The 22,772-nt window shown below is 35.8% G+C and overlaps 1 protein-coding gene and 1 pseudogene across 1 annotated transcript; both read right to left on the minus strand.

Annotated features, from left to right (window-relative positions):
• Nucleotides 1-10,605: 10,605 nt before the first annotated feature.
• On the minus strand, nt 10,606-12,706 carry LOC149236423 (polygalacturonase-like). The gene is made up of 8 exons (XM_089368904.1): nt 12,604-12,706; nt 12,496-12,519; nt 12,140-12,394; nt 11,848-11,929; nt 11,641-11,749; nt 11,359-11,475; nt 11,125-11,223; nt 10,606-10,833 (listed from the first exon to the last, which is right to left on the minus strand). The coding sequence occupies exons 1-8, from the start codon at nt 12,704-12,706 to the stop codon at nt 10,606-10,608; spliced, it is 1,017 nt and encodes a 338-aa protein (XP_089225030.1).
• Nucleotides 12,707-20,159: 7,453 nt separating this feature from the next.
• On the minus strand, nt 20,160-22,252 carry LOC149236424 (transmembrane 9 superfamily member 7 pseudogene; annotated as a pseudogene).
• Nucleotides 22,253-22,772: the final 520 nt, after the last annotated feature.

Consider the following 22,772-nt stretch of genomic DNA (forward strand, 5'->3'; position numbering starts at 1 on the left):
TTTCTCAAAATAAAAATGTATAATATATATATTTTTAATGTATTGTATTCTATTTAAATATAATAAGAAACTTTATTTTTTACAAAATTTCAATAATAAATTATCTTTAATTGTTGCCTATCATAATGATTATACATTTATATTCATCAAATTATTATTTTTTAAAATATATATATAATTCGTACGCAGGTTTTAATATTTAGGCTCTTGATATGTTCGAAATTTAATAGTTAGGCTCTTGAGATGTTCATGGCTCACCTGTTCTTCTAGTGGCATATCCAATCTAGGTTGCATATGCGATTTTGTGGTTCTGGCCGAAATCTATTAAGGCCTATGCATGTGAGATTGGTTTAAGGTCTCTCTCTTTCTTCAACATTTCTGGATATTGTATGACCTATGCCTATGGTAAGTTCTTATCTCTAGGGCCCTGACAGGTAACCGATGGCGGTTCTAGGTTTTGTTTAAGATGTGCCTCTTAACAATGTTTATCGTGACAGGTGCTCCAATAGAGGGCATTCCCTGGCCACTCGGGGTTGCTCATTTGTCTTTCAGTTAAGTGTTTGCAGGTTGATAGTTTGGTATTTTGAAGTCAACCACATGGCTCGTGCAACAACTCGAAATAGCAGAGCCACCTGTGGCTACAATGGTCGTGGGAAATAGGTTAAATCACAACCTTTTAATTTAGGTTCCTCCTCTGGTAAACCCTGTGGACGGAAGCCCACCTCTAGGATAATTGAGGACACAGTGAGGGCATACCATGCAGGCTTGACCCCGGTATGCCAACTTATAGCTGAATGGGACGATGTGCTTGATGAGAAAGCAGGTATTCTCGATCCAAATTTGGAAGAATGGAAAGATTTGTTTCTAGACCCAGGCCACTCCCTGGGTCGTACCTCCCAATACAGGTAGACACTACACTTGTATTGGATGATGAAAAGCCTCTTGAGGAAAGAATTGGAACATATCCCCTTAGGATTGGTCACGTAGGTCTTGGCAGTCGTGGATTATAGTCAATATTTTCAGCAGTTAAAATTTCAGCTACAGTGGCAAAGTGGTCGCCTCAGTCACAATGAGAGGCACATCCCTTGCATACCGCAATTTGAACTCCCCGGATCGATTGCTAAAGATCTGGCCCTAGTTGATTCTGCGGAAGATCTTACAATAATAAATAAATTATAGACATAATTTACTAATTATACATAAATGATCTCTAATCATTATATTATTATGGTTATATATTTATACTCATCAAATTATTACTTTTTATAACTATAATAATTTTACTAAATATACATAATTTTTTTATCATTATAATAGGCATATGATTATCAAAACCTTTTCACTTCGAACTATCTTTTGTATGATTTTTCATTTATTTCTCGCTTCTGTGATTTAAGATTTTTCAAAAGGACTTTTTATGTAACATTAAAGATAACAAAATAAATTTCCACAATATATATTTATAATATATATCATTTAATTCAAAATTATTATTATTGATTTTAAATCTATATGAATATAGATATATTTTAATGCTCAAACTATTATGTATACAAGTAGTAATTTTGAATATAAAAGAATCTAAAAACATTGTAAACTATTAGTATATGATATAAACTAACACTGAATTTGGAATTTATAACTACAATTTTTAGTTTTGAATACAAAAACATTTAATATGGGAGTAGGAAACGTACATATATCAAACTAATTAGATGTATTAGTAATGGACACGGAAAAATAAATATAATTAACGTAACCACTCATTCTATACTAATAGGCGTTCGAGTACTAGAATCCATTTTCAAATATGAAGATACATAATATTTTACTCAATAGAAAATAAATTATTTCAAATTGAGGAATCCCTAATCGGGGTGTGAGTTGAGTAAGAAAGAATTGTGGGATTTAGGCCACAGTAATCATGTTAATGATGGTAATAAATGACGGGGGGTGGTGTGGATAACCCTACACATGTAAACTCGTGCATGGAAATCTTGGGAATATTAATGAGCATAGGTGGTGGCATATGACGACGAACGAGGTCAGTTGCGCAGTTGGTATAATATTTATCAAAATTTTAGCATGAAAGAGCTAGAAACTCTTAGCAGGTAAGAAGGAGCCAAGTTGAGGGCAGCAGGCATTACATGGGGAGTGCCATGGGTAGTTTACTAGGCTAGTGTTCGAGTGACCCTGCCACATTGCCTTCTCTCTCGTGGGTACATTTTAGTCAGCCCATCTCTTTCTATTATATCTTTAGTGATATGTATCAATGTAAAATAACTTTCTTATGTTTGTCTTTTTATCTAAATATTCCAGTTACGCGGCTATTTGTTTGGCATTATGTTTTCTTGTAACCCTTCAATCTGTAGATCTGTTGATTCATGGAATCCCTCCTGTTCATTCCTAAATTTAAATCCCAAACGTGAGTAGGGAGGTTCTGGTCTTCTTCGTTTATGCTCCTTTGTTAGTAGCATGAGGCTTGGGCACGGGGGGTTTCTGGTGCATGTGGAGTCGTTTGGATGATGCCAACAATAGTCAAATATCTCTGTAAAGGATAGCTTCGAGTCTAAATAATTTAAGGTCAATGGGAACTTGGTCCAACCGAGTGATAGGTTACAGTCGGGGAAGAAGGTGGTTGACTCTTCCTTTATGAATGGGGTCTCTCAGCCCTTGATGTAATGAAGAGGTCAAGGCCCAGGGTCACACTCTGCAAGATAAGCCTCACATGTGGTCCTGGTATAAGCCCCATCGAAGATGGACTAGTTTGGTTGAGATCATCCTTGTGCAGCATCCCGAGAGGAAATTATGGGTCAGATTTGTTGAAATGTTATCTATTCGTTGTTGTCTATTAGTTCTCACAGGAAAGCTCCACCCTCGGGAAACCAAGCCTCATATCTCTCTCTCCATTGGAGCTCACCTATGTGATCAACGACCATGGGCCAATGACTCTGGGTCTTTTATTACAAGGAAACTTAGGAAGGTTTTTATAATGGGCCTTTGTGCAACGACGGTACACTTGTTATCCCTCCGAAGTCATGGCTTAACCCCAAGTCAGGGGCGTGGTCAAGGAAGCGATTAGAACAGGTCCACCAACGCCCGGTGCATGGTAGTATTGATCGTTTTTCGTAATGTAGCAGGTAACACATACAGAATTGGCACTCCTTTACGGTATAGAAATGTAATTAGTGAATGGTAAGAGGAAAATTGAGCTGAGATTGATCTCAAAGAGGAGGAGATTCTAGCTTATTTTGGTGATCGTTTAACAGAAACAAGCCACATGTGTGGTAAATGAACCTTGTTAATGCAAACTTTTCATATCTATTGGATGATGAAGAATTTTTTGGCTAAGGCATTAATGTTGCCACTTATACGTATGCTAGGGCCCTAAGAAGATATTCAACCAATTCAGAGGGTAGTTCAACTGATTCATTGTGAAATCGAGCAGCAGAATGCACATCTAGCACACATTAAAAAACATATACAATGCAGGCCTTCAACAGAACAACGTGGATCTAATGCAATATATCCAACTCTGATTGAATATTCAGATGATTAATACCTCCTAGATGCATAGGAAGGTTTTTATGGCATTATTGTGTAGGCTACTTCATATTATAGGATATAAAGGCAAATACATTTATTTAGCGCTGCTGGGAAAACTTAGACATTTTTGTTTTTGGACTTGTTATAATGCAACCAAATGGTCAACATACTTGGTTTCCCAATGGGTAGGTTGAGACCATTTGGACATGGACACATTCAAGTAATAGTACCGAATTTCAAATATGAAGATACATAATAACTTATTCAATATAAAACATATTATATCAAATTGAGGAATCCTTGATCAAGGTCCGAGTTAATCAAGAAACCACTATGGGATTTGGGTCACAGTAATCATGTTAATGATGGTCATAAACAACAGGGGTTGGCGTGGCTAGCCCCTCACATGTAAACTCATGCAAGGGAAGCTTGGGCATATCAATGAGGAGAGATGGTGGCATATGACAATGAATAAGGCCAGTTACATAGTTAGTATAATATTTATCAAAATTTCAAGATGAAAAAGCTGGAAATTTTGCAGGTAATCAGGAGTTTCGGTTGAGGGAAATGGCCATTGTGTGCGGAGTGTAAAGGGAGGTTTAAAGGATAGTGTTCGAGAAACCTCACCACACTTCCTTCACTCTCGTGCATATGTTCCAGTGGGCCCATATCTTTCTATTATGTCTTCAGTGATGTGTATCAACGTCAAATCGCTTTGGTCTGTTTGTATTGTTCTCTCTATTTTGGTTTGGGAATATTCTAGTTATGTGCCTATTTGTTTGGAATTTTGTATTATGGTAACCCTTGCGTCCACGAGACTACTTCCCCTCCACCAACAACCATTCTCCAAGTGTCCTCACAGGATTGGACCACATGCCAACTATATAACCAAGTCAACCTAATGATGTCAGTACCACATAAGCGTATCGATTTCCACGTGCTAACCATACATTTATAATTAACCCTACACATTGAATTTTTTATGCTCCTTTGTTAGTAGATTTAGGCTTGTGCATGGGGGTTTTCTTGTGCATGCAGAGTCGTTTAGGCGATGCCAAGAGCATTCAAATATATTTGGAATGTGTCGCTTCGGTTCTGAAGAATTTAAGGTCAATGGGAAGTCAACCCAAATGGGTGATAGGTTACATTCGAGGAGGAAGGTGGCTGAGTCTTCATTTACGCATGGGGTCTCTCAGCCCTCGATTTAACGAAGAGGTAAAGTCCCAAGATCACACTCTGCAAGATAAGCTTGATATGTTGTCTTGGGATAAGCCCCATCGAAGATGGAATGGTTTTGCTAAGATCATCCTTGTGCAACATCATCAGAGGAAATTATGGGTCAAATTTATTGAAATTTTATCTGGTCATTGTTCTTTGTTAAATCTCGTAGGAAAGTTCCACCCTTGGTACAACAAGCCCCATATCGCCCTCTCTCTCCACTCGATCCTCCCTATGTGATCATCCAACTGTGGGCCAAGGGTTTTAGGAATTTTATTGTATGAAAACTTAGGAAGGTTTTCATAAGGGACGTTTGTGCAACAATGGAACGTCCCTCATCGCTCTAAAACCATGGGTCGAACTCAATCAGGGGGCGTGGTAAAGGACACGCTTTGAACAACCACACAAAGTGTCATTGGTGTGGTAGTATTGATCATTTGGGTAATGTAGCAGCTAACACATACAGAATAGGAACTCCTTCACGGGCCAGAAATATAATTAGTGAATGGAGGGAGGAAATTAGAGTTGAGATGGATCCCAACGACCAAGAGATTTTGGCTAACTTTGGTGATATTTTACCATAACCATGTGAGACGCATGGTAGACGAACCTTATTAATGAAAAATCTTCATATCTATTAGATGATGAAGGCTTTGTTGGCTAAGGCATTAATGTTGCCACTTACAGGTATCCCAGAGCCCTTAGAAGATATTCATGAAATTCATAGGGAAGTCCAACTAATTGAGTGTCAAATCCAGCGGCAGAATGCAAGTGTGGCATGCATTGAAAGACATATTTTGTGCATGGCTGTGAGACAACAACCAAGATCTAGTGCAAAATATCCATATCCAGTTGAATCTTCAGATGATTAATGCCTCTTAGATGCAAAGGAAGGATTTTTTGGCGTTATTGTGTAGGTTGGTCGATATTAAAAAATATAAAGACAATTATCTGCTGGAAAAGCTTATGCATTTCCATTTTTGTACTAATTATAATACAACGAGATGGTGAAGATATCTGGTTTCCTAATGGGCAGGTTGAGGCCTTTTGGACACGGATGCTTATGTTGTAATACCTATTATAGTTTGAAGTAATAGAAAGGCACCACCCAAACATACAAAAACAAATTAAGGAAATTAATTTTCCAATTGTACGCTGTATTTATTTATAAATATTTTAAATTATTAATAATCTTAAATATATATATATATATTAGCTTTTTATATCAAACAATACAAAATATGAAACTTTTGTTAAATATAATAATAATTTATATTTGTAAGTGTTTCAATATTTTTAAATACAAGTTTTTGTTTGGAAGTTATGTGAATATATAAAGTAAATGTTAATACAAGATTTTATGTTTAAATCTTCGAGATATTAACCCATGGAATTGTACTGAGTTAAGTTGGCAAAGATCAACCTAGAGATTATAGTGGTATAAAATCAACCATTATATATATATATATATATATATATAGAAAGTAAGTAAACACAAAGAACCAAATTAAACAACCATTAAACTAAAATAAAAATATAAAACATTCTTGTTAAAATTTACCATAACAATATAGAAATTTAATCTGAATTTGAGTAAATTTGGTCATAACAAAATAAATGAATTTTCCCATTAAATATATGCTTTAGAAGAAATAAAAAGGACCTCACTAGTTTTCAAGGCAGCTGGGTGGCGACGTAGTTCCAAATCCATTCCCAACTCATATATTGATTTAGACTTATTTAGGGTCGTTGACATTATCTAAACATTTGTCAAAGTAATTCTTGTGCACAAAATTATTTACTTGCACCTAAAATTCACCGCCACATTGGTCTATGCCATTATGATGATTCTTTTATAAGTGACATCTTGTATTTGTACTGTAAATGCATAAAGAAAACTATATGCGAAAACCTGTATTTGTACTATAAAATCATAAAATTCACAGCTACATTTTTCAAATGGATGCTTTTATAAGTGACATAATGTATTTATACTCTAAAATCATAAAATTCAGAGTCACATTTTTCAAATGGATGCTTCTATAAGTGACATCATGTATTTGTATTGCAAATGGTTGCACGCAACGCCATCACAAACATTATTACTAATTCCAAACTTCAAAACCAATATGCTCAAAAATCATTGTCATATATTTCGATTGAGTTTGTCATATATATATATTAGGAACAAGTAATCTATTTGAGAAGAAAATTGTAAACAATGTCTCAAAATATAGGAATAAGTAATCTATGTGAGAAGAAAATTGTAAACAATGTCTCAGAATATAAGAGTAGGCGTGAAATGGTGATTGCAAATGATTCTTTTGTGTGTTAATGATGTAATAGCTAAGCTGATGGCGTCTCACAAGGGTGATGTAAATTAAAAAAAGGGGGTTTAAATATTAAATGTTATTTGAGTGAATTTTAGAGATATGCTACAAAAGTTTCGATTATATATATTTGGATAGTGTTTATTTCAATCCTAAAATTTTAATATTATCTATTAAATTATTAATATCATCAATTAATTGTTTTGTAGGAGCTCATCTAATTTTTTATTTTACAAATTGTAATTTATTTATTAATATCAATATAATTTTAATAGTTATCAATATCAGTATGAATGTTTACAATTTCATTTTGTATCCATCAAATTATTTTGTGATTTGTTCATATTATCTTCTTTAATAGTTAAAAAAAAATATTTAAGCGCTTAACCTTGTCTCCTCATAAATTGTGCAAACTTTTTATATATAAATAATTTAGTAAATTATTAATAATTTTACTATTCTTTTTTTTGCTTAAGCAAGAGACGGTCCTTCTATTAACTTAGGTAAAAAATATTTTACACAGGTTACAACAGACGCACAGAGGCACAAACTCCCACAAAGGGAGAGTGAAAATACCCAAAGTACACATAAAACCCTCCAAAAATCAAACAGAAACAAGGCCTAGACTGCCCTGGAACCAAAAGTGGGCAAGTGGATCCAAAGTCTGCTGATTTGTCTTCTAACAATCCGGCAGTCAAAATTCAACCCACGCGGAGGCGAAGCTCGCAGAAAAACCCTTAAGTTGCACGATCAACGCTGACTGTTGATCTTTTCCTTCTGATCCTACGGCTGGTGTCCATATCGCGCGGCTTAAAAGCCCGCTGAATACTGCGCGATGAAGGCGGTTTGCTTTTCCGGTCCTCCACCATGTGTTGCTTCCTGAGTGGAATCTCTGACTTTTCATTAAAAAGTCTTTGGTTTGGATGGCGCTTGATCATGGTGGTAAACCATTAGTGGTTTTATCCTTTCAGGCCCACCAACTTGCACGCCAAAAGGTGGTCGTTGATCTTCCCTCTTTGGATCTGACGGCCACAAACCAAATTGGACCGCACATCCTCTCGCGGATTACCCAGAGATGAAGGCAGATTACCCAACGATTTACTATTCATATATAAAATCATCCTTATAATTATTTATTTAATTTTTAATATATTTTCAAGCTTTTTTTTATTCATCTATCATTATTTATTTTTATTATTTCATTGCATGTTTAACATAATTTGATATTTATCATGATTAGTAACTCTAGATACTTTCATTCTCGTAAAATAATAATTTTTAATTAATTTTCAACAGTTTTTTTTTTTTTTTCAATGTGAAGAGTAGCTATTTTTAATTATAATTCTAAATATTTTGAAAATATCATATTCATATATTTAAAGTAACTAGATATTTTATATAATATAAATTTTAATTAAACCCATAGGGTGTAGTGTTTTTTCATGGTACCTGATGTTGTAAAGGTTATAAGTTTGATACTCTCTCGACTGGTGTGGTTGAGGAATCCATTCGTGCTTAGGGCTGGTGTGGGTAAGGATAGGTCTAGTGTGCCCCATGCTGAGTAGATTAGGCATGCTAGTCATCTTAGGACTCACATAAGTGTGCTCTCTCTCTCTCTCTATAATTTGATTATTAACTTACAAACTAAAAACATATTATCTCTCTCTATAATTTGATTATTAACTTACAAACTAAAAACGTATTATCAAAATTTAGCTATTTTCGATATTGAAGTATTGCATTATTTTCTCTATTATTAGGCATTTTCATTTTTTCAAATAAATTTATTATCAAAATTTATTAAATTCTTATTTTTTTTTTTTACCTGGAATGAAAGTAGGGGAAATTGGGAGCACTTCATCATGAATGTTAAATTGAATTGCAAGTCATGTTTGCGGGACACAAGGTAATTAAAGAGTCAAACCCAGAACCAACAATAACAAGAACCTCGTGTCTAGGTCTACACCACTTGGGCTAACTATTGAGAATAAACCAATTTTTATTGATTTATTATAATCATTTTAAAACCTAAAATAAACCTTTTATAAAAAAAATAAAGTTATTATCATTAAATTTTTATTCGTCTTTATAATTATCTTTTATAATATTTTTTTATTGATTATAATTGTGTGTTTGATATTTTTCCTTTTATTTATTAAAGTGATTATAATTGATTATAATTGAGTTTGATATTTCATCATTTATTTATTAAAATATTCATAAATATTAAATAAAAAAAAATAATTTTAAATCAATTTTATGATGTAAGTTATTACAATTTGTTTTTTTCTCATAACAAAAATATAGAATATATATTTTTAATATAATCCACTTCGTTTTTCCCCAAATTCTCAATAATAATGATGATTATACAATTAAACAATTATATTCATCAAGTTATTATTTTTTAAAATTATATATTTAATTTTACTAAATACATTATGTATATTTTAATGGTTTTATCATTATAAAAAGTATATGACTATGGAATGCATTTTACCTGAAACCACGATTTGAATGTTTTGTCATTTTTTTTCTCTCCATTTATGATTTAATATTCTTTTAACAATTTTTCTTATAACATTTAAGATAACATAATGAATTTCCAAAATATATATTTGAATTATATATCATTTAATTCAAAATTATTACTATTCATTTTAAACATGTATGAATCTAAATGTATTTTAATGCTCAATCTATTATATATTGAGGAGGAGTGAATTCTAAGTACAAGTAGTAATTTTGAATACAAAGTATTGTAAAAGATTAGTATAAGATGTAAACTAATTGTAAATTTGACATTCATATATACAATCCTTACTTTGGAGTGTAAAAACATTAAATATTGAAGTAAGAGGCGTATTAGTAATGGATAAAGGAAAATAAATATAACTAACATAGCCACTTACTCTACACCAATAAGAATTCAATTTATGCTTAAGTGTTTTCCTACAAGATAAACACCAAGAACTAGTTTCAAATATGAATATACATAAGATTTTATTCAAGACAAACTAATTATTTCAAATTGAGGAAAATATTGTTTTTCGGTCAAAATTACACACTTTATTTCTAATTATAAATCTTTTGAATTATTGTATTTTTAAATATGAGTTTTTTTTAGGAAGTTCACTTAGCAAGTTTGTGAAAATGTAAAGTAAATGTTAATAGAAGATTCCATATCCAAATATTTGGGATATGAAGTCATGGAATTGTACGAGTTAAGATGACAAAGATCCACGTGGAGGTTGTAGTGGTAGCAAGATGAATCAACCATCAAAGTATAGATAAGCATATAATACAATATCTTAGTCTAATATAATAGAAAGTAAGCAGACAGACGCAAAGAACCAAATTGAACTCACGTTATTCAAGAAAACAATATAAATGAATCTTCTTAATTTTAGCAATAATAATATAAATGAATCTTGTTAACTTTGGCCATAACAATATAAATGAATTTGGCCATGTTTTATTGTGAAGCTTTTGAACAAATAGAAGGACCGCACTAGTCTTTAAGGCAGCTGGGTGGCGAAGTAGTCCCCAAAGCCACTCCCACCGCATTGGTACATATTGAATTTGTTGCGTCTGTAGCCGTTGAACTTATGTGAACATTTTCCAAAGTAATTCCTGTGCAGGGAACTGTTTCACTGCACGAAAAATTCACAGCCACATTCGTCGATGATGTTCCGTGGATGTTTTTAAAAGTGACATCCTTTATTTGTACTGCAGATGACTGCACACAACATCATCACAAACATTATTGCTGATTTCAAACTTCAAAACCAATATGTCCAAAAGATATTGCGATAGCCGATATGTATGAAAATTATTGTGTTATATACTATTTGTCATTTCTATGCATTTAATATGGCGAAAAATTATATTAGAGACATGATTACTGATTCCAAACTTCAAAATCAATATCCAAAATTTGTTTATAATTGGAGTAGTTGTAACTAATGATGCTAAAAATAATTAATTTCCTATTTCAAGCGAATAGATACTAAAGGGAAAGAAATTGTACTTTCGTGCTTATTATATGCACAAACACCAGTATTTCAGAATTGACGACATATATGGGAACTATATACCCACAGACTTCAAACTGATATTTGAAGAACAGCTGGAACAAAACGCAATCTTAAAAGAGACAAAAGTACTATGATGCCCAATTAATTAAGATGCGTGTTGTATATGTTTTTCCCTCGGGTATGTTATGAAAACAACATGGAATTGTGCACAAAAGTTAGCTGATCACCTGAATTTTGCATGGCCAAGACGAATCACAATAATACTGATCAATGATAATTGGATTCTTGACATTATCAACAACTATGTCCTCAAATGTGATATTCCGTGCGTAGCCAGAACCACCCTGTATATTTAGAAAAATCATGAATTATGCTATAATCATGGTAGATAATGAAGATTAATATCAATTACAAATTGTAATGGATTGTTGTTGCATAGTGAAAATTTCAAGAGAAAATTTTAAAATCAATAGAAATAGTTAAAAGAGTCATACACATGCTAAACCAACCTGCCAAGTCTTGATTCTAGCTCCGTTGGATGTTCCGCTAAAAGTGATGTTTTGGACAAGAATGTCATCAATTTTGGCTGCTTCTCCATTTTCTCCCAGGCTTCCAATACTGCAGAAAATAAGAAGTACAATTAAAATTGCATTCTTAATGTCTCATCTGACTGTATTGTATTTTCTGCATGATAAGAGCAAAAATACATATCTCACCTGATGCCATGGCCTGGGCCACAATTTATATTTTTGACATTAATTGTAGATGAGCCCGACGAAATGGAAATGCAATCATCCCCTGGTATACAATATTTACAATCATAATTAGCATGTTTGTCAATTTGAAGTTTAGATAGGTAAAATTAAGGTTTGCAGTTATAGCAACGTTAAGATAGGTCTAAGCTAGACGGAAATATACTAAATTATTATTAAGCTATTGGATCTATGATAAATGGGTTTATGTGACTGAACAAATTAACGCAAAGCAGTGAAATTAATAGTTTCCAACCTGTCTCGATGACACAGTTGTCGATTTGGGCATTCTGAACTCTTTGTATATGGATACCATCAGTGTTTGGGCTATCCTCGGGAGCTTGTATCTCCAGCCCGCTTAGTTGGATATCCGAAGAGTCCACCACTGCGAGATGCATCTGTTGGCTATTGACAAATTGCAGATTTCTAATCAAAACATTCGAACATCCAGTGAAAGACATTGCCTGTAAGACCAACGCATAATCCAAACCCATTGCATGAGAACAGCCGCCTTCAATTAAAATTTACAGAAAAATAAATAAAAAATAAACTATTTATAACATCGTGTCTCTCTTCAAGCAAATAAACAAGGTGATTAGGTTGGAAACAAACCGTCGGAGCCGCATCGAGGCAACCCTGCACACATGAACATTTCTGATGATTAACATAAATTGAAGCAGATGGTTTATACTTGTTGTAGAGATGAGTGCGGAGTCGTACCTGTATATTCAATGGAGGAGAGATGATGGAATATTAGACAATGCGACACAATGGTGACAAAAAGACCAGGTGAAATAGAAATGCTTATAGTGCTAAAAGCCATTTAAAACGTGTTCCTATTTCTTCTTTTCTTTCTATCTCAGGGACTCGATTTGGTCCGCTTTATTTTTTTCTGACCGCAATGTGCCCATCAAAATTGACTTAACTGTCACTGGGCATTGTGGAGACTGTGCTGCTGTAACATATCCAAATTCCAGTTTGATTGTTGTTCCATTTGTGATATCCAAATTCCAGTTTGATTGTTGTTCAATTTGTGATCGCTGACGTATTTATCTTTGGACCATGCAAGTCGGAATGATGGTAGAAGTACTTTCCCCGCATTATGCCGTGCTGCGGAACCAAAAAAACACTGACCTTTGTGTACTATTCGAACATTCTCATTTTGCACGACCGTTGTTTATCTTAATGGAAAGGCTGCGTGTGAGTCGCTCCCTTTGACTAATACAGTTTGCGTCATTCAGTTGCGTCACTGGCGTAGAATGCGCGAAAGTCTTTGCATGTATGTATCTTTGTTCGTTGAAATATAGTTCATGTTGTAAACATGCATTTTGTTTTTTGTTTTGGCGGGTGTGCATTAAATTGCTTAATTGCATTAATTATACTTCAGAGAAAGAGTGCTCTGGAAAGGCCAAGATCAACATCATTTAGGCTCTTAAGTTTGTATCATTATAAATAGTTTAGTTTAAGAAACAAATGGAATAAAGTGTAAATCTTTTGATGCGCAAATAATTTAGTAAGTTATTCATATTTTTATTTTTTTTCACTTTTCATTTACTCTATGGAAAATTCATATACATAAAAGGATAAAACTCATGTTGCAGTTAAAAAATGATTTGTAATTTGATTTTTTTATTATCTAATTTTGAAAGTACTATAAAAGACACCATTAAACATATAATGTATTTATTAATTTGTTTTTTTAATTAATCTGATTTTCTAATTTTTAATTATATGAAACTGATATATATATATTGACAAGTAACTACTATACTTTAACACGTAACTATTAGTAAACTTGTGCGATCTATAGATTTCATGTCAACTCCAACCAAAAAAATTCAATTCGAAAAATGGGTTAACGAAACTCACAAACCAGCAACTGTGAAACCTGCATATTGCAGGATTGCATGAAAGCCACGTTAACAAATATTCGGAAGTTGCAAACCAACAACCGTGCACATTTCTGAATTGTACGAACCAACAACCATGGGTATTCATTTTTAACATCACTTGGTATTGTTCAAAAATTATTTTCCACGATTACTTTAGTTTGGGCATTCATCAGTTATATAAGAGCCTCCTTCATTACATAACTGGAGCCTCCTTCATTACATAACTGCTGCTTCGGTATAAAATTAACTTACCAGTAACTAATACAATTTACACATATTTACTTAATTAGTTGTCAAATTCCAACAAACTCCACCTTGACAACAATTTTCCTAATCCCTTGTTCATGCCCATTCATCATCTCTTCTGCAAGCCAAGAGAAGCTAAACACCATTGCAGCTTCTCTACTGTAACTGGCTTCGTGAATATGTGTGCATAATACTCCCGTGTATGGACCTTCTTGAGAGCTATTCTTTCGCCATCGATCACATGTCTCAGAAAATGATACCTTACATCAATGTGCTTGGTATTTCCGTGATAAGCTGGATTTGTAGCCAAGTGAATAGCACTCTGACTGTCACATAGTACATTCACTTTCTCCTGCGTCCTTCCAATCTCATAAAGTAGACCCTTTAACCATATTTCTTCTTTACTGGCATCTGAAGCAGCTATATATTCTGCTTCGGTAGTGGACAACGCAAAAGTTTCTTGAAGCTTTGACATCCAACTAATTGCTCCACCCGCAAGAGTAGAGACATAAGCTGTAGTAGATCTCCTTTTGCCCAAATCACCTGCATGATCAACATCCACGTATCCGCAGACTGTTCCTCCACTGCCATTAAAGATGATGCAATGATCACTTGTGCCTCTTAAATATCAAAGCACCCATTTCACTGCTCGCCAATGTTCTTCACCTGGATTTGCCATGAACCTGCTGACAACTCCAACTGCATGTGAAATGTCAGGTCTTGTAGATACCATCGCATACATTAAGTTGCCTACAACATTCGCATATGGTACATGAGACGTATACTACTTTTCTTCATCAGTTCTAGGACTCAAAACTGAAGAAAGCTTAAAATGGGAAGCTAATGGAACATTAACAGTTTTCACACTGTTCATACTTAACCTTTCAAGTACTCTTTCCACATACTCCTGCTGTGATAACCAAATCTTACCATTTTTCTGTCTCTGTGTATCTCCATGCCCAAGATATGTTTTGCTGCTCCAAGATCCTTCATATCAAACGTCCTAGAGAGATAAGCCTTTAACTTGTTGATCTCTTCCATGCTTTTGCTTGAAAAATGAATATCCTCAACATACAAAAATAAGATAATGAATGTGTCACTGAAACTCTTGAAGTATACACAATGATCATACTCACTTCTAATAAAGTTCTGGCGCACCATGAAGGAGTCAAACTTCTTGTACCATTGCCCGGGAGACTGCCTTAGGCCATACAATGATTTCTTGAGCTTGCAAACTAATCTTTTGTTGCGACCTTGTACAAAACCTTTTGGCTATTCCATATATATCTCTTCATCCAAATCACCATGTAGAAAAGTTGTTTTAAATCTAACTGTTCTAACTCAAGATTAAGTAATGCAGTTGGTGCGAACACAGTACGAATAGAAACAAGTTTTACAACTGGTGAAACAATCTCATGAAAGTTAATACCTTCACCCTGAGAATACCCTTTTGCTACCAGTCTCGCCTTATACCTTTCGATATTCCCATCAAATTTCCGTTTGAAGACCCATTTGCATCCAAAAACACTTCTCCATTCGGGAAGTTCTACAAGATTCCAGGTATTGTTCTTGGCTAAGGAATCCATTTCTTCTTCCATAACCATTTTCCATTTTTCATTATCCGTATCATCTACTACTTCTTGATAACAACAAGGTTCCCCATCTTCAGTAATTAAATCAAAAGATGAAGCAAAATCTTCATACCTTTTGGAAGTTTTTCTTTCCCTTGTAGACCTTCTTAGAGTGGCTGGTTGCTGAACTGGTTTAGAAACTTGAACAACTTCCTTTGTGTCTTCAACAAATTTTCCTCCAAAATTCTCTCCTTCTTTTCGACTTTCAAAAAACGGTCTAGCCTCCATCTGAATTTGTTGATTTGGCAATACCTGTTCCTGTTCAATTCTTTCAACATTTGATTTTAGAAGAGAAGGTTCATCAAATGTTACATCTCTACTAATGACTATCTTTCGCGACGTAGGATCCCATAACCTATATCCTTTCACCGCATAGTCATACCCAACAAAGACATAAAATTTCGATTTTGGGTCTAATTTTGAACATTGATTTTTAGGAATAAGAGTATAGCCATCACAACCAAATATCCTTAAATGTTAACAATCACAAGACTGACCTGACCAAACTTCTTTAGGAATTTTACAATTAATTGCTATTGAAGGTGATCTGTTAACTAAATAACAAGCAATGGATACTGCTTCTATCCACAACTCCTTTTGCAGGTTAGCATTGTTGATCATGCTTCTGGCTCTTTCCATAAGAGTCTGATTCATACGTTCAACAATACCATTTTTCCGAGGAGTATAAACATCAGTTTTGTGTTTAACAATTCCTTCATCCTTACAATATTGTTCAAATTCTAGAGAAGTAAATTCACCACCATTTTCAGTTCTTAAAATTTAATTGATTTGTGTGTTCATTTCTGTACCATTGCTTTAAATTATTTAAAGACACTGAATACATCGGCTTTCTTTTTCAGCATAAAGACCCAAAATTTATGGGAGAAATCATCAATAAATGTTAAAAAATATAAAGCAGCTCCATATGATATAACAGGAGATGGTCCCCATAGATCAGAATGAATATAGTGCAAAATTTCTTTACTATTATGACTTCCATTTTTAAACCTCTGTTTACACTGTTTTCCATACACATAGAGTTTACAGAAATCCAACTTCAAGGATTTCAAATCAGGAAGTAATTTACGGTTCATCAGTACCTGAAGACCTTTCTCGCTCATGTGATCCAACTGCTGATGCCATAGGCGAGTACCTTCTTCTTCTTTCTATGACACAATCGCTGCTTCACTCACTTGAGTACTTCCGTTGAGTCTGTAAACGTTAGCACTAGTTAATGTTCTAACGGTGTTATCATACGTTTTAATCCCGATATTTCCCATCCCAACAGTCTGACATGATACATTATTACCCATAAACACAGAACTACCATTTACGACTTTATATGAAGTGAACCGATTTCTATGTGGACACATGTCATGAGAAGCCCCAGAGCTTAACATCCAACTTTCAAAATCCTGAGAGACATTACATACATGTAAAGTTTCATCTACCATACATAATTCTTCAGCAGATAAAACTTCGTCTATCATACCTGAATCAACCTGATTTGCTTCCTTCTTTGGTTATCAGACTCTTTTCGTTTACGAAAGTCTTTCTTGAGGTGTCCAATTTTATTGCAGTGCCAACATTTTGCCTTACACTTTTTCCCCCTGATTTTGATCTAGAAGACCCTCTTGTCTTTTCTCCTCTCTCCTTTGACCGTCCTCTGGTTATCATGGCTTTTGGTGCAGTTGTTTCAGTACTGGATTTCCTCTATACTTCTTCAGATACGATAGCTACCACAATTGATTTATATTTCAAAGAATTTGCAGTGCTCAATGGTGGGCTACAGTATTGTAGCAATAATGCTACAACTCCTGGAACTCCCTTCTTTAATTTTATCAACCCGGTAGTTCGTAACAAACTTGGAAGCTACGGTGCTGTATGCACAAGTACTAGCTCTTGCCGCAGCTGTCACTTGGTCAGCTGGCACAAGTCCACTAGGAGCTTAAGCCAACTTCTATGAGCTCTTAGAAGAAGCTTTTTAATTGATGGATGAAAGCTAACTCGAAGGAAGCTAATCTAATTGCAAAAAGAAAGTGAAAGCCAAAAAGAAACGTAAACCCTAGCAAACCCTAATTCTACCAGCTAGTCCTACTGACGCAAAGGAGTGCATGCAAACTACTGAAAGAGATGCCATTACTTCTATGAAGGTAAAATACATGTGTCTAGACTACCTCTATCTGAAGAAAACATCTTTTTGTATGTGCTTTTAACTATTTTTGACTGTGCAGAGGTGGATCAAGGAGGAGAAATGCTTGGAAGAGGTCGGGAAGGTTCATAGAGGGTCTAAGGAGTCCCCAACACCCTTCCAGAGAGTTTCACGGAGTTTGGCTATTAAGAAACCTCATTCGTGAGCTTCTACAGGAAGTCTGCAGGGGTTCTACAGGATGTTTAGGATTTCTACAGGATGTTCTGTAATTTTTCTACAGGATGTTCAGAAATGGGCTTTTGAAGCATGGATGGAGGAAAAAAGGTGGAGGAATGAGTATGGAGGTGAAATAGGGGTGTAGGGGAGTTCAATACTTGGAGGATGGAGTTGAGGAGTGGCGTAGATGGTGAGATCTGTTCAAGGAGGGATAAAACGATGTTGCACAAGAATATGAGAATCATGGCAAAGTAAGCGGATGAGGCAAATGTAAGGGAAGGGTTCTAAGTGAAGGGTAAAGCAGGTAGGTTGGATGGAGTATGGGCAGGTAAGGAAGGATAACAGGTACTCTGCAAGTGGTTTTTCAAATTAAACAAGCAAACACTTATAAAACCTATGACCTAGTTACTTCACTCTAATATGACCTAACATCAAAAGGAAATGAACAAAAGTTTATTTGCAAGGAAACCATGTGAAACAACTATGCAACTAAGCAATCATAAACCTAAACATGCATCCAAAACTGCAATCAAGTTCTGCAACTAAAAATCCAACACTACTAATTGCATGGTGAAGCAAAAAGACAGTGTTTTTGTTGGCAGCAAAGTCACATTGGTCCCAGCTCATGATTCCACTGAGGGGGAGGTGAGATCCAAAGTACTTGGTAACCTTTTTCTGAATATATTCCCTATGATTAACCAATCAAGTAAATCTGAACATGAAGAACCTTTTTAATCATCAAGAGCATCTTAAATAATAGCACAACATTTAAATCTAAATAGCAGATTTTATTCTAAGAATGCAGCAAAGACACAGGAAAGTAAACAAAGGAGGTATTGGGCGCTTGAGATGGGCCCAACCCCAAGAGCTATAGTCTCCTAAGAGAGATTTAGAGCTGGTGCAAAGCTGGATTCATATTTATTGAGCAAGAAAATAAGAGTTACATCAAAACTGTCGACAAGGTGAACTTGAAAATGAGTTGAAAGCAAAGCTAATCTATTGCCTAAAAATCGAACTACAGACTAGCTAACTTCTGCCTCCAAAATGACTAACCATTGGCTACAAATTGACTAACCACTAGCCACAAATTGACTAACTGAAATGAGGCCCTAAGCCCTCTTATTTATACAAATTGAGGACCCCAACAGTCCTCCTAAACTTTAGGGACTCGACTACCCAAAACTTATAGTTAACAGCAGTCCTACTTGACTTGCTTGGCTGCCCTTGTGCTAATTGACTTGGTGGCCCTTGAACTTCGAGCTGATGGTGGAGAATTCAAGGTAAGGGCCCATAAATGAAGGGGACACCTTCCTACAAATCCTCTCCCTTGTTCTCCAACGAATTTGGCTGCCAAGTGCTCATTAAGACCTTCAATTTTGTCTCCAAATTGACCAAAAAGACTACACAAAGCACACATTAGACTTGTTGGCATAATGACTAACCCAATTCACTCTATTAGCATAAATATAATCAAAAACATGCAATAAACTAATGAGAATGGTGGATTAAGTCGAATTAGGAGGTTGAATGAGCCCAAATAATTATCCATTTTTGGGGCTCATCATCACCCCCCTACTGAAAGTGTTGCTCATCCTCTGAGCAACCAATCTATCTCCTCATCTTTGATGGCCCTGGTGGCCTCCCTGTCATGCCAAGCTTCTGAAGTGATGTCCTCTTCTCTGTCATGAAACCATGCTTTTCTCTTTGCTTCTTCCCACTACTTGCTCCTTTTTCTAGAGAATTCTCAGCTTTGGTATGATTGTGCAAATATATTCAATCTGATGGTGGCAATGGTGGTGAAAGGAGATGAAATCAATGGAGGATGGAAGAAAAGAGTGGTTGCATGCCTCCTCAACAAACTTCAAGCTTCAAATCCCTCTCCATAATTTATTCTGGCCTGCCCAAAGTCTTCTACAGGATGTTTCTGGTAAAAATATAGAACTTCCTGTAGAAAGTCGTGTAGCTTCCTATAGAAGGTTGAACCATGACTAAATTGTGTCTGAACTCTGAAAAAAATGAGTGTTCATGGAGGGGATGGATGTGAGGATGCCTGGGAACTTGGTAGGGACCCTTCTGCTTGTGTTGGGAGGCCCCCTTTTGGCATTGTGTTCCTGCAACATCTTCAGAATTAACTCCCACAGCAGCACATTGACATTGGTGTCTCCTGTAATGTTACCCAAAAACCTCTAAAACAACATAAAAGGAGCAAGCACCATTCCCCTAAACCAAAACTTAAACGGCCCCTCTGAAAAATGGTAGCTGCATGCAGAGCCTCAGTCAATCTTCACTGATGAGTATATTGTCCGCACAAACCAAAGGCATGCATAGAAACCTATTGTACCGGTCAGAGCAAAAAATGAGTATGACATGATGGGCATGTAGCCAAAATATAAAATTCCAGAAACAAGCTTTGTCATCTCCAGCTTGGTGAAGAAATAGAATGTGGCATAGAGAAACAAGTAAAATGTTGAGGAGCCTGCAGTCAAATAAGATCTCCACCACCAGTTGTAATCTTCACTGCACAGTTGGAAGTAGCACAGGACAATGGTGATCTCTGCACATGTAACAATGAGGATCACAAAGCCAATGAACAGGACCCCAAATATATAGTAGAATTGATGCAGCCATATTCAAGTTAATATGAAGAATAGTTCAATGCATACAGCTCCAAAAGGCAAACTGCCTCCAATTGGTATTGAGAAAATGGGCTGCATATGCCAAGATTGCTCTGGAATCTGCTTGGATATTTTATTGGTATTCACTGGATCTTCAATTGCAGGTTTCTTGTAGCCAAAGTAACTGCCCACAAAGACCAATGGCATAGAAATTTCAAACCATAAAAGGACCAAGGCAAACATAGTCCCAAAAGGAACTGCACCAGATGAATTTTTTCCCATAGCAGTGCATTGAGAATAAAGAAAATGCAAAAGGCAATGCCTGGAAACAAGAATGCTGTCTTCAGCGTGTTCCTCCTCCATTCTGTGCCCTTGAACATCTTATATAGACGTGATGATGCATACCCTGCAAACAAACCCATAAACACCCATAATAGCAGCATAGTTGTCATTAAACCTCCACGGTTCGAAGGAGAAAGGAAACCAAGGACTGCAAATATCATTGTCACTGGTGTCATGGCAAAAAACTAAACTCTAGTTCCCACATAGACACAAAGTAAGCTTGCATTGGTTGGGGCCCTGACCACATCTCCATGGACCGACTTCCATCCTGTTTCCTCTTGAGCCTCATCCTGTGTTTCTAATTGGTTGTATTTTGAGATATCCCGGTACAATGTTCGCATCATGATCATTGCAACCATTCCGGAGAGAAATAAAACAATCATCAATGAGTTGATGATAGAGAACCAATGGATCTGATCATCTGTCATAAGAAGGTAAGTATCCCAACGTGATGCCCATTTCATAGGGCTCTCCCAGAAAGTAACATCACAAGTGAATATAACTTCTTTGTCTTCTACAACTTCTTGGGGAATCTTAGAATTTGACACTGTATGCTTGGTATTTGGATTACAAATTGTCAAATGGGCTTTTACATTATCCCATGGTTGTTCATACTCATGCTTTACACTCACTGAGAATTGCCACCCTCGACGTGAACAATCCAAGCTTCTTCGTATGTTGGGTTTCTTGTGGCGCAACTTCCTGTAGAAATGCCTGTAGAGTGCCCAGCTTCTGTAGGATGTCTCTGCACCTTTGAACGATCTTGGTATGCGGGAGAATTTTGAACAAGCCGAAAAACTTGGCGAAGGACGTCAGTTTAACAGAATTCAGAGGCAGAGGATTCAGCTGAAGAGGTTTGCAAGTGTAAATGAATCAGCAGTTAATGTGAGTCTTCAGCCGAGCATTCCTTTAATTACTGTGTGATTTGTGGTGAGGCAGCAGAGACGTGCACTGCTCATGCAAATCTTTGGTCCCCTATAGTGCCATCTGCCTGTAATCCCTTACCCTTAGTTGCACTAGAGTTTAAAATATCCACAACTGTCTGTGTTTTTTCAAATTTCACGTGAGTTGTCTAACACATACGTTGCATGATTCCTGGCTGATTGATAGAGAATTGGACAAGGAACTATCAGCTTAATCCTGCTATATTCGTGGCTCAATTCCACCATTCCATTCATTCATGCAATTTTTAAATTAGATTTGTACAATAGAAGAACGAGTTTCAGTCACGTACTTGAAGTCAAATGGCTGCTGGGAGGTGCTGTGGCTAGTCATTGCTGCATGCACTGGTTTATTTGGTTGCATGAGGGCTTGGCTGATGATTTTTGGTTGTTTTCCTTGTGCAGGTGTCCTCTGGCCAGATGCATGTTGCAGGAGTTCATTTCCACGCTCAGATCTGCACCCTCAAGCCGCTGCCACTGAATTTTCACAGGACCGAAACTTGTTTTCGCCATTGCTCCTAAACAATAGATCAGATCGATCTAAAAATTTCTGAGCATGTTCCTATCATCATGATGCACCTCCCATAGAAAAAGCATGATCAATGGATGCACAGATTTCGAGAAAAATGGAAAATAGCTGAATATTTCAGAGATCAATTTCTCGGAAACCATGCATCGGAATTGGCTGAAACTGCTTGGGTAGGTTACTATCACCCATATGCATCTCCCCATGAAACAGGTTTTGAAACGGATGCACGGATATGGAGAAAATGCAAAAATGGCTGATGGTGATGGAGGCTAATTTCTTGGAAACCGTGCACCGGAATTGGCTGAAACTGCTCAGGCATGTTGCC

This window comes from Pinus tabuliformis, chromosome 8, assembly GCF_031772625.1.
Source record: "Pinus tabuliformis cultivar Carrire ecotype Pingquan chromosome 8, CPIR1, whole genome shotgun sequence".
In the NCBI taxonomy this organism is placed as follows: Eukaryota; Viridiplantae; Streptophyta; class Pinopsida; order Pinales; family Pinaceae; genus Pinus; species Pinus tabuliformis.